This window comes from Zingiber officinale, chromosome 9B (assembly GCF_018446385.1).
Source record: "Zingiber officinale cultivar Zhangliang chromosome 9B, Zo_v1.1, whole genome shotgun sequence".
In the NCBI taxonomy this organism is placed as follows: domain Eukaryota; kingdom Viridiplantae; phylum Streptophyta; class Magnoliopsida; order Zingiberales; family Zingiberaceae; genus Zingiber; species Zingiber officinale.
The window spans coordinates 29,435,184-29,452,690 of record NC_056003.1 but is presented as its reverse complement, the minus strand read 5'-3'; the positions used below and the strand labels follow the sequence as shown (position 1 = coordinate 29,452,690).

At 34.5% G+C, this 17,507-nt stretch overlaps 1 protein-coding gene across 1 annotated transcript; it reads right to left on the bottom strand.

Annotated features, from left to right (window-relative positions):
* Positions 1-13,624: 13,624 nt before the first annotated feature.
* Positions 13,625-16,688, bottom strand: LOC122025588. Its single transcript, XM_042584423.1, has 4 exons — positions 16,454-16,688; positions 14,983-15,669; positions 14,439-14,600; positions 13,625-13,922 (listed from the first exon to the last, which is right to left on the bottom strand). Exons 1-4 carry the CDS (start codon positions 16,607-16,609, stop codon positions 13,785-13,787), a joined length of 1,143 nt encoding a protein of 380 aa, XP_042440357.1. The 5' UTR covers positions 16,610-16,688; the 3' UTR covers positions 13,625-13,784.
* Positions 16,689-17,507: the final 819 nt, after the last annotated feature.

Sequence of the window (17,507 nt, the reverse complement as noted above, 5' to 3'; positions counted from 1 at the left end):
TGGGTGACCGAAGGCCACTCCCCGCTTGACGCCTGACTGCCTGGCCACTTGCCCACCACCGACTGCCTTCAGGTGGCCTTCCGCCACCTTTCCCGACCCAAACTATAACCTAGAGGGACGGTAAATTCAGAGAGGGATCGCAATCTACGATCCGATAATAATTTTAAGTGGTTCATTCCCTGGTCCACGTTTTATGGACTAGAGGATCTGGTCTCCTTTTGGAGGGGTCCTCTCCTCCTTTTTTTTCTTCTTTTTGGTTGGGGGAGGCCACATACTTGTGAGACATAGTATACACATTTCATTTTTTAGAATGTCTAGGTGAGGATGGTGAATAGATCGACCGTAATTATTATTTATCTAGTCCGTAGCAAACAACTCTGGATAAAAACACTTCAAATTCGTTGATGATTGAAGCTTTACCAAAAAGTCCATTAGTGTAAATAGATTCACCACAATAATTTATTTAATCCACAGCAAACGGTTCACGGTAAAAATATGAAAAATTCATTGATAGCCGATCACTTGCTAAAAGTGTATATAGAAGGGTAAACATAAGGATGGATTGGACTAGTGATGATTAGGTCGATCGACATATAGGGATGACCATATATGCATGGACACTTTGGCTATGATAAGGATGGGATGGTTGGTGATTGGAGCTTGGACACTTTGGCTATGTGCGCAGAGGCAGAGCAGACAATGTATGTTGATCGGGGGCCAGCCATGATTGCTCGGCCGGTTGGGTGGTATTCGTATTTTTGTGTTATGGCATATGGTTGGTTGGCTGAGTGGTTAGTACTTCAGTTTTTTTCGACCATGACTATTTTTTGGGGAGGTTGGTACTGTAAGAATACACATACATGTATATGGGTTCATATCTTAGATAGCTGCTCGGATATGATACTTCATCAGAAACGAATGATTATCTTTGAACACATGTTTGCTTGTACTTTTTCTTGATGATATATAATTTACCTGTCAAAAAAATAGTTTTGTCGTCGTTAGCCTACTGGGGCTTGGTGTGATGGTAAACGGATAGATGAATTTCCCAAGCAATGAGGATTCGATTCTCATGCAACGCAAATAAATATCTGTAGCTCTTGAACTACTTGTGGTGTTGGACTGTCCTCGTGGTCTATCTGTACTTTTCGGATTTACTTGATCGATGATAAACTTTAGTCGGACTAGATCAACTATCTCCAAATGAATAAAAAGACAGAAAAATCTGTGAACGCTTGAGCTATAAGAAAGAGGTTTAGTCACCGTTAGCTTTTCGTTAACCACTTTGCCTCTTCAACTATAACACGAATTGATCTTTATCGAGACCTCATAAGATGACAAATTCGCATGCATCAATTTAAATTTCTTCCATCAAGTTAATTATAAATACACCACCACTTTCATTTTAGATTTCTTAATACGAGCTCTCTTGCTCTTGCAAAGCAAATAAAGACAAGAGCTTTGCCCGCCAATGACTTGTGTAGCACTCAGCATTCCTATATATTTCTTCTTCTTGAGCCTCGAATTAGACCCGGCTACGATTTGGGATTACGATTGGACGATTCAAAATCAAGTTCGACGATTCAAATGTTCGAAAGCAATAGTTCATAATATTAATTTACGGTTCAAAACGAAGTTCAACAGTTCTAGAAAAATCGATCATTAACTTTAATCGTTTAAAATGATAATGGTTTATGATTTGGAACCGTTGATTAGTTCATGACTATTCATGATTATTTTTTATTTAAAAATTATAAATTTATAAAAGTATAAAAATTAAAAACATTTGTATTTATTTAAGTTACTTACATATTTCTTAAAGTATAGGAGAATCGATGTAACACGAGCTATTGAATTCGTTGATTCGCGCACAAATATCTAAAGTAATCTTCTACAACTTGTTGATTTGAAAAGGAATATCAAAAAAAAGGAAAAACTCAAAGTTTCCAAGAAGAAGAAAATGACATAAAATAATTGATATGTGATGTTATGGGCGGACCTAGTGATAATGTGGTGGTCAAAGTCAAGGTGATATGTCAGTCAAAGTCAAGAGGAGGTGGCAGCTAGAGTGTCACTTTTTGAAGGACTTTGCTATTCGCTCAGTGCTAAGGCATTCAGTTTTAAGACGACTAGCTCATGAGCCAGTCGGACCTAGGGGTGCTCTATTCCTATATTAAGACATCTATTATATATCCTATCATTCTATAGCTGGCCAAGTTTAAAGGATGTCTGACCTATCACAGAGTCGATCAGTCATACTATAGCTGGAGAAAGAGGATTCAACTTCCCACTCAGTGCAAGTCTTTCAGCATATGACCGGTCAAACCCACTGGCGGTCGACTCTATGGGTTTTCTCACATGTCAGTCCTCCTTCATATATCCGGTCAGTAATAACTCCGGTTAGATTTATACAACTCAGCATGCATGTTGCTTATATGTACAAAAAATAAAAGTGTAAAGCAATCATCCTCATAAACTCAGCTGGAATTCCAGATCTTAGGTTCTCGCTTCAAAGGCAAATCTCATATCATATGGAAGATCAGCCTAAAGTACCAATCGAATCTCTCGGGACTCAGCTCCCCATTTCTCATAGGCAAGTATTCTGGTATATGGTCGGTCGGTCATAGAACCGACCGGACCTAGGGAACTTAGCTTTATATTACTTCAAGAGCATATCCTTAGTATCAGTTAGTGCATAACCAAATGACCTAACGATGGCCCTACAATTAGTCGGTTAAAGATACGGTCAAGATATACACGGTAGACAACATGGTCAGAAAATCACAATAACTTGTCAAAGTAACAACCATTTATTAAAGAATATTCCTCTGTTGCAATATGAGCATTCAATGGAACCTTCTTCGAAGGTGACTTTACACTCTCCATCAGCCGACATATTATGACAGCATATTCCTTCAACCGCCTCATTAATGGCGTAAGTTACAAAAGGGATGCGCATGAGTAACAGAAGATTCCTCGAACGGTGACTATATGCCTCCCAAGTTGTACATATTCCCTTACTCGACAATTTCTGACACCCGACATTCTCTGCCACCTCATGATTGCAAAGATTATGAGAGGTGGTATATAAAGGAGGGGTCTTCTGCGTTGGCGAGATACGTGATATTACATTAAATTACACTCAATTATGTTCTGCTGATCACATTCATCTACTGTTCCTATTTTGCTCGGCCAGCATACTGACTTAAGCGTCAGAGAGTCTACGCTAGGAACCCCCTCGCCTGGTTTTTGGGCACTGGCGTCATGTCTACTCTCTTTGGTGTGAAAGAAGAAGCCCCTTTTCCTCTAATTCAAAGTCTCCACATAGTCAATAGCGCAGCCACCTGCCCAGCACACCATCTCTCCAACTTTCGTACAGAATCAATTATATTAACCAAAACTGTCTCAAAACAACTAAACAAAATGCTTATATAACGAGCTCTTATTGCAAGATGAAAATACCAAAAATTATTAAAAAAATTATTAAAAAATAGTAAAAAAGATGGTCCAAACCTCCAAAAAGGTCATAAACGATGTTTTTCGAATCCAAAAGTTGATCGATTATGGGTTCCACTTGGTAACAAATATAGGTCTCTGAATGAACTTCGATTCAAAATAAAAAGTGTCTCATTCTGATATCCAAGTCAAAAGTTATGGCTTTAGAAAATTTGCTATATTGAACCTGCATCATTAATTCTCCCCAGGGTGTAGAAAATTTGTCCATGAATTGTCGGTCACATCATTATCAAAAGAATCACTATAGAAGGGAATCAAATGCTTCACATTAAAAACATTGGCAGTGTGAATATAACTAAACTAAGCAACTTCAAAAGATTTGCATCAAGCATTATCTTCTCAATAATCTCGACCAAGCCAATCTTCTTAGCTGATAATTTGTTGTAATCCCCAATGGAAAAATGATCCTTAGTTAAAATTGCCCACACAAAATCCTCAACATCAAACTCTAAGTGCCGATATTTTTGGTCTACAGTGTATTTATACTTGGAATTAGAGATAGATAGATGTTCATGAACGATTTTATGTACAGGTTATTCACAAAATCCACAGTTTTATTGTGGACCATCGCCTTGCTTGGAAATGACAAAAAATCTAGCGAACTTCGAGGCTAAACTGAATAAACCATCTAAAATGAGCTAAAGCCAGTACAACGATTCACTACATGGTTGCGAGCAAATTCTGCCTGACACTGCTTCTGATCCCAACTCTTCATATGGTCTGCTACTAAGCAACGTAATAAATTGCCAAGCGATCGATTCACAAACTCCATCTAATCATCTGTTTGAAGATGAAAAACACTACTGAACTTTAACTGTGTATTAACCATTTCCACAAGCTGCACTAAAAATGACTAAGGAAATGAGTGTCTCGATTAAAACAATGGATGTTGGAAGGTCATGAAGACAGTGGACATTTCGAAAGAATAGTTGTGCCACATTAACAACATCAGTAGTCTTCTTGCAAGGGATAAAACAAACAATCTTAGAAAATCCATCAATGACAACAAAGATGGAATCACTACCTCACTGGGTACATGGCAAACTGAGTAGAAAATCCATGCTGACATCAACCTAAGGTCAAGAAGGGACTGACAAAGGCATGTACAATCTTGCATTAGTGACCACCCCTTAGAGGCATGATTGATTTTACACTGCTGCGCATACTTCTCGACTTCTTGCCGTAGTGAAAGCCAAAAGTAGGGAGTATGAACCAACTGCAACGTTCTATCTTAACCAGCATGCCTCTCACGGTGCAACTTCTTGATTATTTGCAAGTGGAGACTACAATATGGAATGCATAATTGATTACCTTTAAACAAAAACCCATCATGAAGTAAAAAATTTATTTTCTTCCTAGTTTGGACATCTTACATTATCACAAAAAAGTGAGGATCATCAGCCAACAAACCACAAAAAGAGTCAATACCTGGCACCTCAACCCACATAGTAACTAGTAAGTTGCTCTTGCAACGCAAAGCATCTGTCACCTGATTAGCGGCCCTTGCTTTATGTCTAACCATATAGGTAAATTGCTCTAAATAAGCAACCCACCTCGCATGTCGAGTCGATACCTTGTTTTGTTAGTGTAAGTAGAGCCGTCAATTTGGGTTAGGCCCATCGAGTTGGCCCGCCCCGTCAAACCAATTAAGCGGGTTGGGTTGGAATTTTATCAACCCAAGTCCGCCGTGGGCCGACCCGCCTAGGCCCGTGACCCGCGCGGGTCGGGCAGCGATGGGCTTGGGTTGGCCCGCGGGTTGAAAAACACATGTAAGCAGTTTATATCAGTAATCAATGCTGCAACTGCGAGAGTACCAGGAGTTAAATTGTAGCATTTCATTATCTTCTTCGTTGAGAGGAATACTAATTAGGAAAAGCCCATACTTGTGAAATTGAGTGTGATAGACGAAAGTTACAGAAATATATATGCACACAAAGTCGATTAATCTTAAAAGTAGATGACCTTCTTATTTGATTCGTTTATGGGATAAATCTGAAACATACATTATGCACAATGAAGAGCTTGGTGTGTGTACCCAAACTAGATGGTCTTCTTAAAAGTAGATGACCTTCTTATTTGATTCGTTTACACACGCACAGCCAGGGTACCACTAATCTAAACTGCTCGACGCATAGCCAGGAGTCCTAATTACTATTCCTCTTCGTTGCACAATTTTATGCCAGTTTATTATCTTTCTTTGTTATAATTTTAAAATAAAAATAGTATTTTTGACCCAACGTAAGTACTTGTTTATGTCTATTTATATTTAAAATATTTGTTTATGAATATATTTGATTGATAAAATATTTCCGAAGTAAAACATTGAAGATATGAACTCTTTTTTTTTTTTAAATTTTTTTAAAAAATTTGATAGGCCCGCGGGTTGGCACGCCAAACCCGAGACCCGCCTTGGATTAGGTTAGGTTGGAAATTTCCCAATCCGCCAAGTTGACGGCCCGCCCCGCCCCACCCCACCCCGCCAAATGGTTGGCCCGCCACGGGTCGACTCACCCCGCCATGGGTTGACCCGTCTGACAGCTCTAAGTGTAAGTATCTCAATGAATCATGATCCATGTATAAAATAATTTATATGTGAAATAAATAGTGACACTAGTACTGTCTCACTACTTGCACGAAAGCATAAACTCCACATAAGTATTATAGTTCAGTTTTGCTCTAAAGGATATTTTTCATATCCGAAAGTTGGTCAATTCGGGTTCCACCTGGTAACAAATCTAGGTCTCTAAACGAGTTTCGATTTAAACCAAAGAGTATCTCATTACGATATACGAGTCAAAAGTTATAACTTTCAGAAGTTTACTCTGTCGAAGTCATATCAAGAATCAAAGTCCATGCAATTTCCTTACCTTTTTACCCTTGTTAATATGAAGTGACATTATTCAATTTCACTTTTTATTCTTGTAGTATTAGTTCATTCTGAATCAAAGTTCTTTACCTCATTATCTAAAAGGTACATTTCTTGTAGTTTTTTGCAGCTCTTAGCCAATCATCAAGTAATACTTATACTTAATAAAAAGACAAGTAAATTATTGTTCATTTAATTTATTACCTCTGGAATTAAACATTAGTTTAATTGACATTCGACAAACTAGAATTTCTTTTACTATGATAATTGATAAAGAGGATGAGAAAACATTGAGTATTCTGTAACCATCACTATAAAATATCAAAATCTCTCACTATCTATTTCACTAAAATAAAAAATAAATTATAAAATAATTTTTAAATTTCTTTCTAGAACTTGAATTCTCATAGTTGTTTTATTCATTCTCTTAATAAAAATTGTGCTTTAGTAAGTTTTAAATTACTATTGTTACTGATATTTTATATTTCAGATGTAATTTCTCATTCATATTTTAAACTATAATATTTATAAATATTATATAAATTATTTATATTATTTTGTATAATATTAATAGAATCATGATAAGAAGAATATTTAAATAAAATTAAAGCATCGTAATATATAATTAATATTTCAGGTAAAACATCTAATTTAACTTGGTCAAAAAAGATACAACTAAATAAATATAAAAAATATGATAAAAATATTTTTCTTATTTTACTTTCATTGCTAATACACAGGAATAATAAATAGTATTTATTAGTAATATATTTATTTAAAATTAAACTATACTAAAAAATGCATCATAACTAAATGAAAAGTAGGATAATAAACATGAAAAAGTTTCCGTTGCATTATTAAATATTTAAACTTTCACAAAAATTATTATATATATTTTATTGGTATGAAGATAAATATACATTATCAAGTTTATGTGTAAAAAAAATAAATATAATAATTCTTTATATTAAAATTGAATCTTATAATAATAGATATGTTGAATTTTTTAGATCATATTCTATTAATTTTGGTACATCATATGAAATTTTTTTAGATCTTATTCTATTAATTTTATAAAATTTACTTTATTATTTTATTATACTAGTATGCTATAAATAAAATATAATAATTTTAATGGACTTAATTTAATTATCTAAAATTGTTAATCTATATTGAACCTGTAAATTTAAAACATGACATACCTATCGAATATGAAAAAAAGAAATCATTAATAACAAGATGATATATAAATTTAAGTTCATCAATAGTTATAGTATTAAAACTAATATTATTCTGAAAATATTTTAAAAGGTAATTTATATTCTTCTAAAATAAGTATAATTAATAATTGAGAGCATTATGTGTTTTATCAAAAATTTAAAATGCTAATTATATTTTTGAATTACTCCGGAATTATTGACTCAATGGCAAGTGACACCATATATGAATGAATTTGTCCATGATTATTCCAAATATCATAACCAAAAAAAATTTTATTATTTAATTTACTAAAATTTTCAATTAAATATTTTTTCCTTGCCTTACTATTTTTTATATATACAAGTATAAGTATAGTTCAACTTTTAGCAGATTGGTCAAATGATTCTTGATGAAAATTCTTGAAATGTGCATTTAGACATAAAATCTTGAAATATTTTTTTTTCCTTATCTTACTACTATTTTCCCTTGCCTTACTATTTTTTATTATTGTAGTTTAAGGAATACTTTTAGCATATTAGTTAAGTGTTTGTTGACAAAAATTTCAAAGTGTGTATTTAAATCCAAAACTAAAAGAAACATGTTCTATATACTCTTAATTTTTTAATCAGAATAATTATAAACTTGAATTAGGTACATCCATTAATTGATAAAAATTTAGATAATTGCATTTGAGAATGTTCAACTCCAAATTCCATCGGATGCTTCATTGTAACATGATACGTTTAAGAATTTGAACGAGGTTTTGCAATACTTAGATTTTACACTTAATTCTCTCGACGGAAGAGTGACTTTCTTAAAATATTTAGTAAAAATAGACAATTTCAAAGATGCAATATCTCGTATCTTAAAAATTTTGGTACTTTCTTGTGACTCAGATGTCGGAAGTTGCTCTTATTTATCGTCGATAAATTGAATATCATTCAGATTGATTATTTTCTTACCCTTCTGAAACCAAGATGAACCTGCAGCTTTGTTACAACGGGGCAATGGGTCATTTTTCGGTGGATGCATGCCCTAAAAAAAAAATCCCTCCCATACCGATCAACTATAAATTGACCCCATAATTTACCTTCCTTCACACAACCTAAAAATGAACTATGAGAGACGTCTGGAATGAACATAATCATCTTTTGCTATAATTGCTACAAGAAGACTCAGATGAACCTCCTTCTATTAGAATTGGAGGATTAAAGTTAAAAGCAATCAAGATTTCGAAACTCAAAAACGAGAGCAAAAAAAGATAGTGTAAAAACAATGAAATGAGCTACTATTTATAGAGTTCGAAGAACAAGAGACATTAAATCATAGTCATTAATAAAAAAAATTAAATAATCTCAATTGATTTTTTTTAACGATTTCAATGTTCAACTCACAAAAAAAAAGACTCAAACCAATGGTTCACGATTAATTTGAAATCAGAACCTAAACCTACTCATCTGGGCCAAGCCGCTTACAGTTCCGACCTATTTAACTAAGTCAATAGGTAATCAGTCCGTTGACTCGATTACAGATCTGGACTAGATCTAGGTCAAGTCTGATTCAGATCTAGGTTGGGTCTGGTTGGAACTCGACCCATGGTTAGGTCTACCTCCAACTAAAAATGATCTGAAAAATAATCTTTGAAAACTATATATCACGATTATTTAATGACGAACTTCATTAGGGGAATCTATCTATATATATATAATTCTAGACCATATCAATTACTGTAATCTTTCTGATTAGCATCTTTGATTTGTGGGATTTGAAACCTAATTATAATATTATAACACCCAATCAATCTCAAAAGATCAGATTGGCTTCTAAATCTCTTCAGTTAGTGAGGTTTATCCCCTGCTCATGTCATGAATGAAACCGATAATAGTATGAAAATTCTGAAAATTATTAAATTTATTATTATTATAATTATTAGATGGTGGTGGTTGTTTGTTTTGTTTGATATTGAGCTCTTTATTCATCTTCTCTCCCATGTTTTTTTTTTTCAAGTGTGACAAGTATTTCCACTTCAAGTCCATCAGATTTGTAGACATCAATCAGGTTCACTTTTTTTGGATTCTTGCTCAGATAGGCATTGACCTATATTCTATGTTGTCCAATTTTATTTATTTTATTTTTTAAAAATAAAATTCATGTTAAAGTGGAGAGATAAATGCTAAATATTATAAATAATATAGCTTTGTGTAGAGTTCATAATGTTCATAGGGACCAATATAAATAATTAAAATTGCATATATTTAAATAAATTAAAGTTAAAATTGGTGGAATGATATTGTGAGTGGTATTGCTAAAGCAAGCAATAGCTGCTAGAGATGTGGAAAAACCTGAATGGAATATATGACAAAGCATTACTAGTCCACATCACATTTTGGGTCTCATGGGATGAAAGAGAATAAAAAATTTGAGATATTGTAATTTTTTTTAATATATATATATATATTCTAATTTCCTAAAAGAAAAATAAGGGGAAAAAAAGAGATGGAAGTCATTTTATTCAATCATGATCTAGGTGAGTCACATTGAAAAATAAGGGGAAAAACAGAGATGGAAATCATTTTATTCAATCATGATCTAGGTGAGTCACATTTATAGTGACTTAATAATATCGACTCTTTACGACAAATGAAGAGTTATTTACTACTATTGAAAGCTGAATTTAATACACAATTTAACATAACTTGAGTCTCCTAAGCCTCCAAATTCATTCTATAATATGAGAAACTCACTGAATATATTGCATAAAACTGGGTAAAGAAATTAAGTTTTAAGGGAAAAGAAAAGGAGAGAAAGCAAGGCAAAAAAAAATCAACATAATTAGACTTGGGATATACATGAATGGCATTGTCAAAAGGTCAACTATTTTGGTGCTAATCAAAGCTATCGATCCTTGTCCACTTTCAAGTGCTCTCAACTTAACTAATGAAAGATATTGGAGGAAAGCAATTAAATGGGAATCCCCTTTTTATCTCTTCGAATGAAATAAAAGAGGATTTATTTTGTTCTTTTCTTGTCGTTGAGCAGGAAAATAAAATAAAAAAATTCAATTTCCTAAATTCTCAATGAGATTTATTTTGTCAACGTTGACTTCCCATGCATCTCATGCCATGCCTATCCTCTGATCAGCTCTTGAATACTCAGGATATATAGCAACAAACAATACCCAAGTTTGCAAATTATGTTTGTCTTATCCCTTTAGTAACCAGTTCGATGATAGAACAAAGTTTGGCTAAAACAATTTCAATTATTTCTAAAGAAATTCTTTGCTTTCCTAAGCGAGATTAAGTTTCCTGTAATCTATTGAATCTATTCTGGCCCTTTTCAGTTCTAGGTTTTGTGTACAATCTACAACCCGATGCTAGAAACAATTGTTGAAGTTGTAAAGAATAGGTTGAGAGAGTACCTGGGAGAACTAGCAATTTCCGACATGAACTCAGAAGCTCCAGTGTGCCTCTAGCACTTGGCCAGGCCATTCTGCTACATGACCTTCAAATTTGCATCCAACAAGATGTTATTGCAGTTTCAACTCAAACAAGAGAGCTGATATAGAGATTGATTCCCAGTTCAATCAGGTCAACGTTTGGTTCGACCAAACTATCGAAACTAGGATTCGGGTCAACCTACTGATTGAAGTTATCTGCAAGCAGGTCATTGCATCAGTTCAAAGAGAACACTCACAAGAACAAAAGATTGCACAAAGAGAATTCTCAAAGTAGCAAATGGAGATAGGGCCAAGGAACACGTTCGATACAAAACATCTTTTGCAGTAATCTAATATAGAGTTATCACTACTTCTCTAGCACATTGATTATGGATGATGATGGGCAGGATACTAATAAATTTACCAACTAGAACAATTCAAAGTTGAGATAAGAAGAATTACTTGGTTTGCACTTGCTGGTTGGATTGGCACCAGCGATAAGAAGAATCACTTTTACTGCAAAAGATAAACAGGGCCAACATCTATCCATTTAACAAGCATTAGAATTCATATCTAAACCATCATTCATCTAAACCATCATTCATCGTGCTATTGTATCTACATTGTTTGATACAATTGGGATTACCAGTCTTCGTCTCCCATGACCCCATGCAGGGTGGTGATCTTGCCAAAGATGAAGTAGATGCTGAGGTAGATGTTGCCTCTGGAACTTATTACTTTCGGATTAGAGAACCAGCTAGAATGAACACCTGAGCTTGGACATAAGTCAATGGTCACACTAGTATCATCTTTGTAAATTATAAGCATCTTGTTCTTGTGTTTCGGTTGCAAGTTCTCAAATTCCTTCTTTGTATTTGATGCAGGCCTCTAGGTCCAGAACTTTGGCTTCCATTATCATAATTACTCCTGAAAGTTGGACCAACTTTTTTACTCCTGGCTGATGCTTCATCAGTCATCTGAAATTCAAACTAACTTCTTTTTGCTTCGATGATTTTTATAAAATTTCCTCAAACAAATGCAAAGAAAACACTCCAACCACAACAGAACAATGAGACACGAATGATACTATTATTTGATGATTGCTGCTTCATCGGCAGTTCCAACTGATCCATGTTCATCAACTTGATACTTGTCATGTTGGTCTAATCTTGCAATTCTCTCAGCCTGTATCTCTACTTGGATTTCTGACAATACTACACCGTGCTGTCCCTGTCACAACTTAGAGAGAACAATCTCATGTGGAGGTAGAATTCATAAGAAACCTTCAATGTCAAATAGCTTATCACCTTCAATTTTTTGAACGTTCAATGGGAAATAGGTAAACGACATTTCCCCCCTCAAAGATATATTCTTTCTGCTGTTAAGCAATCTGGTAAGCAACAGATGGAATACTAAGGCAGTTCTAAACCAAAAAATTCAATTATTAATAGTATTCGGAGAAATCATCTCAGTATTTGGAATATGCAGTCTAGCTAGGCAAGACTGGAAGATAATATTCAGGTACATCCATCGTCCCATCGAAAGACCATACACTTCATCTCTCTCTATTCAGTCGACTATAACAGTATGTATAGTAGATTAAAAAAAAAAAAAAAAGGGCAGCCCGGTGCACGAACTCCCGTCATGCAAGGTCCCGAGGAAGGATCCATTGTACGCAGCCTTACCCTACTTTTTGCAAGAGACTGTTTCCAGGATTCGAACCCGTGACCTTTTGGTCACATGGCAACAACTTTACCGTTGCGCCAAGGCTCCCCTTCTATGTATAGTAGATTACAGGAGCTAATATTTCAATCATGGTGTGGGTGGTCCATTTGGAGAGAAAAGTTTGTGATCACACTTCTAAGAATAGTGCAGCATGTTCCAGAAGCTGATAATACAAATCAGATTATGCACAATCATAGCAAAGGGGATTATTTCTATTGCTTACTATGCAGAAGTATTGTCATACTGATCTACTTCGATGATTTTAGCACTTAAAACTTTTGAACATTCAGCTGATGCAACATAGACAGCATAAACCAGGGGAGATTCTCAATAGATACAATCCCTCCAAAAAATATAAAGATATGAAACTGATCACCCCAAATCAAGATTCGTGCACTCCAACAAAAACATGATTGATTGGAATCAAAAGCAGGAGATTGATACTGACTGACATGGTAAAAGGCGAGCAGCTAACCCACTATTGACTGAAATTATTCAACACTAAGTAATTAACTTGAAACAACAACTGAGCAAGAAAGCAGGGATGGGAGGAAGACAAGCTTGTAGCAACAACTGCTCTTCATCTTATCAGTATTCAAGATACTTTTTGTTTTACTACTCCCTCTTTGTTTACAGAAGAAATTTTCAAACCCATAAATTGATGGTCTCTTCTTCATCCTCTGTGTTCTCTAAAACTGAATACTATTTTCTACTTCTGCATTGAAAAAATGTCATGTAAAATAAGTTGAAGTAATGGAGACCTCATGTCATTTTGGTATAACATCTGGCTTTAGGAAATTTTTGTAGAACACAAGAAACCTGAGAATGTAGTCAAAAGGGTTGAACAGTGTAAAAATACAAGCAAGAAAGTTATTGTAGTCTTGAGCAAAAATATCGATTTCCATTTTATTTAGTGCACAGAGGTACAACTGCATAATGAATATTCAAGATTATCCTATGCAAAGCAAATGTAGATCGATATATAGCTAACAGCCTCATCTCTCCATGTCTTTTGTTCTCACAACTTCATGAGCAGCCTTGTTAACAAGGAAACTCACTGGGGTTTTCTCCATCTTCAACATCTTTTACAATTTGGAATGACATTTTTGTTTCTTTGATCTTTGCAAACCTTCCCCTTACTCTGGGCTGATTGTCAGCAAGAGCCTTCCTACAAGCATACTGCAAACCCAAAAAAGTTAATTAATTTATGAAATTTATCGAAATCAAATGTTAATTGTATTTGAAATCTAGACAGCGCATGTTTTAATGATAACACAGTATCACGGTTCTACCTACAAAGTGGATGTTTGTGAATAAGTGCTAGAATCTGATGAATATGAGCCAGAATTGTAAGCATGTTTAAATATTTTCATTTTTTTTCTAGAAAATTTTTGCCCTTAGATCATGAGGTTCTTTCTGGGTTTAAGGAGTTGCCATTTTGTTGTGCAAACTGTTATGCAGTTTGAAAATCACAATGGAAGACACTAATCCTTTTTCATTCTGATTAGCCAAGTTCATGTCATCTTGGCCATCTTTAGTTCAAAACGTGCAAATTATGTTCTTCATATTGATATCCATCACCTTCAATCTCTTCTCAAAAGTTTGCTGACTAGAATATTAGCTGTTACTTGAAGTTTGGAGTGTGCAAATAGCCAACAAGGCAATCAAGCAGAAAGAAAAAGTAAAGGTGCAAACCTTGATCTTCCTTCCAAAATTTCTCCTACTCTTCTTCTCCCTATATCTGGAAAGTTTTTGTCGTCGCTGTTCTGTCTTGTTATCACTAATGGCTAGGAGCTTCTTAAATGAAGAAGATACAGTGGTTGTATTTCTCATGTTTGTGTTTTTATTGCCAAGATTCTGTCAAAAAAAAAAAAGTAAATGATGTTACGAACTCATAATATTCTGAGAGAATTTCTTGATGGAAATCTAATTTATGAAAATTTTCACTGACTAATCGATGAGAATTTTAAAATTTTGAAGCCACTTTACGGAACAACATTGCTGTAGAGATTGTTTAGGACATGGGAAGATGCAAATTAGAAATAAGTTTTGCATTGGTTATTATACTTCAACAATATCTATAGAAGGATAAATCAATTTCTAGATAGAAAAGTGTAGACCAAAATATCAATAAAAGACATAAAAGACAAATAATATCTAATTGTAACTTTATGTGAGGGGATAGGTTACAAAAGAGGAAACTAAATGAATGATTAGGAGACTAGAAGTTTATTTATACCTGGATATCTCCATCACTGTGTGTCCTCCTCAAGCCAAGCGCAACTTCAAAGTCCAATCCTTGGAAATCAAGGAAGTCTGGTCCCATAGTGCAACTAGGGATCCATTCCACTGAGCTTAAGCACTCAGAACTGATGCTTTTCTGAATTGATCTGTCCGCACTGATACATTTTTCGAGAGGTGAAACATCAACCATTTGGACTGGAGGAATCTTCGCAACTAGTAGCTCAGAAATCGTATCTTGTATTTCAGACTTCTCCAAAACATCCTCCTTAAACTCATAGTATATGCCACTCATGATCTTTTTGAATGACTTTATATCCGCAGAATTAACAGTTTTCTGAATTGATGTTTCTGCAGAGTTAGCTTTTTCTAATGTTGAAATTTCACCCACTTGGAGTGGAGGAATCTTCACATCTAGGAGTTCAGATATTGTATCTTCAATCTCATACTCGTTCATAAGGTCCTTGCAGTCATAGTAAATGTCACTCAGATGATCATTTTGAATGGACTTTATATCTGCAGCCTTGATTGTTTCTGTGATGACATCTCTGCTTGATATAATAGACATCGCAAAGGTCACAGGGTCGAACACAAGATCTTCTAAGATGGGTTCTGGTGCTTTGAAAAGATCTCCTTCTCCTCCCATATCATATTCTGAAACTGTGGGAACTTGTACAATGTTGATCTATGACAAAAAATCAATTAGTTATGAGAAATAACTCAGTATAATAAGCCAAAGACATGATAGAGGAGCATTTTCAGTGAAAGTCAGCAGTTCATTGTGTCGCAGCAGAAAATTATCAATCTTCAGTAAATTTGATATTGATTCTGATGCTTGATTTTTTAATACAAGTAAAAAATAATATAACAAAAAGGTCATCAATAATAAACAAAGAGGAACAAATGTAGATCCTTCTTTCTCACTGAGATAGACACAACCATTACATGTATCTATTTTTTCTTCATTTCGCATTTCACAGGCATCATTGGAAAAGTAAGCATTACCAACAATTCAACAGTTGAAAATTATTTTTTCTTTTTGCTCAAAATCTTACATAAACTTTACTGCTAAGTTTTAAATAATTTTTCTTTAAAAAAAAACGAGGATTGAGTGCCATGGATACAAAAGATTTATTTTTTTCTAGCTTTGAGCTCTTGTCAAATTTCACCAAGCAATACACAGTCTTCCATCTTAACCTACTCAAATCTCAACAGAGTCCAAAACAGGATCAGTAATTTCCAAATGAATAAAAAAACTTCAATTCCTTTGTTACCACACGGTTTTTGTCCAATTCAAAGTTTTACCAATAAATTGGGAGTTCTGAAATCAAAATTTCTACAGGATTTTGTATCTCATTTTCCTATCCCATCCGAATCTATCCGAGACCTAATAATACAACACCAAATTTCGCCAGAGCCGTTCATGGAAAAGGGAAATGGACACTGATATAACCAGGGAGAAAACTTACCAAGTCGATCCAATCATCCTCGACCCCGAGATCGAATCGGGAGATGAATCCCTCGTCGGAGATGGGTAGATCGGAGTAGTGGCCGGTGCCAATGCAGTCGTTGAAGAATCCCTGGGAGAAGGGCGCGGGAAACTGAATCCCAGCCTCGGCATACATCTCTGATCGGAGCAGTGACCAGCTTCTTTTCGATCGCTTCCTTGACTTCGCTGTCGCTCTTGTTCTTCGAGGAAGTCGAGGGAGGGAACTGCGAAAATGGCATTTTAAAGAGCGAGGAGCCGCTAAACGACAAATTTCGAATAAATATTATTTTCTTCAGTTCGTAGATAAATTAGGTATAATCGAACCAAAATCAATTGGTTCGACCGGACTAATCGAACCAAGCAAATTAATTAATTTGACTAAACTAACTTAATGATATAATTTAATTAACTTATTCAGCGTCGCAATCCATTAATTAACCCGTTTGGGAAACGACAATTGATAAAAGGACATAATTAAAATTATGAAATTACAGAGCGTATTTATTTTTCATTTTACTTTTCAGCCAGCCGATGGCTATGGTGTTAGATTTAAAAAATAATAGTTAGATTTCTAATAATAATATCAATGCAGTATCATAGTGATTGGGGAGAATGATAAAATGAAAAACAAATACGCCGTTTAAAAATTTTAAAAATTAAATCCGTTTTTTAAGAATTTTGTAATTTACACCTTTCGTCACTATAATTAAGTTATTCAACTGCCCATTTATTCCGTTCAAATCAACAAAGTCCATCAAGCCTAAATGACTCGACCATTCAATCGAATTGTTTGAATCGATTTGCTAGTTTGGTAGGTGTAGATTGAATGACTCATCTAGCTAGATTGAGCAACTCATTCAACTTGACTATTCTCACTCGAATTTATTGACTTGATTGACCTGTGCATATCGCCCAAGTCAACCGATCCATCTAGTTCGATTAACCTATTTTATTTGACTAACCCATCGATTAAATTACTCAGATTAACGTAATTAAACTATTCTACTCAATTAACCCATTTGGTTCGTTCAAAC

Excerpts from the sequence above, each read along its gene's own strand:
- LOC122025588 (XM_042584423.1), bottom strand. The coding sequence starts at position 16,609 with ATGTATGCCGAGGCTGGGATTCAGTTTCCCGCGCCCTTCTCCCAGGGA. Across the intron at positions 14,601-14,982 it reads ACAGTGATGGAGATATCCAG|AATCTTGGCAATAAAAACAC; the intron begins GTATAAATAAAC and ends TTTTTTTGACAG. Across the intron at positions 13,923-14,438 it reads ATTTTGGAAGGAAGATCAAG|TATGCTTGTAGGAAGGCTCT; the intron begins GTTTGCACCTTT and ends TTGGGTTTGCAG.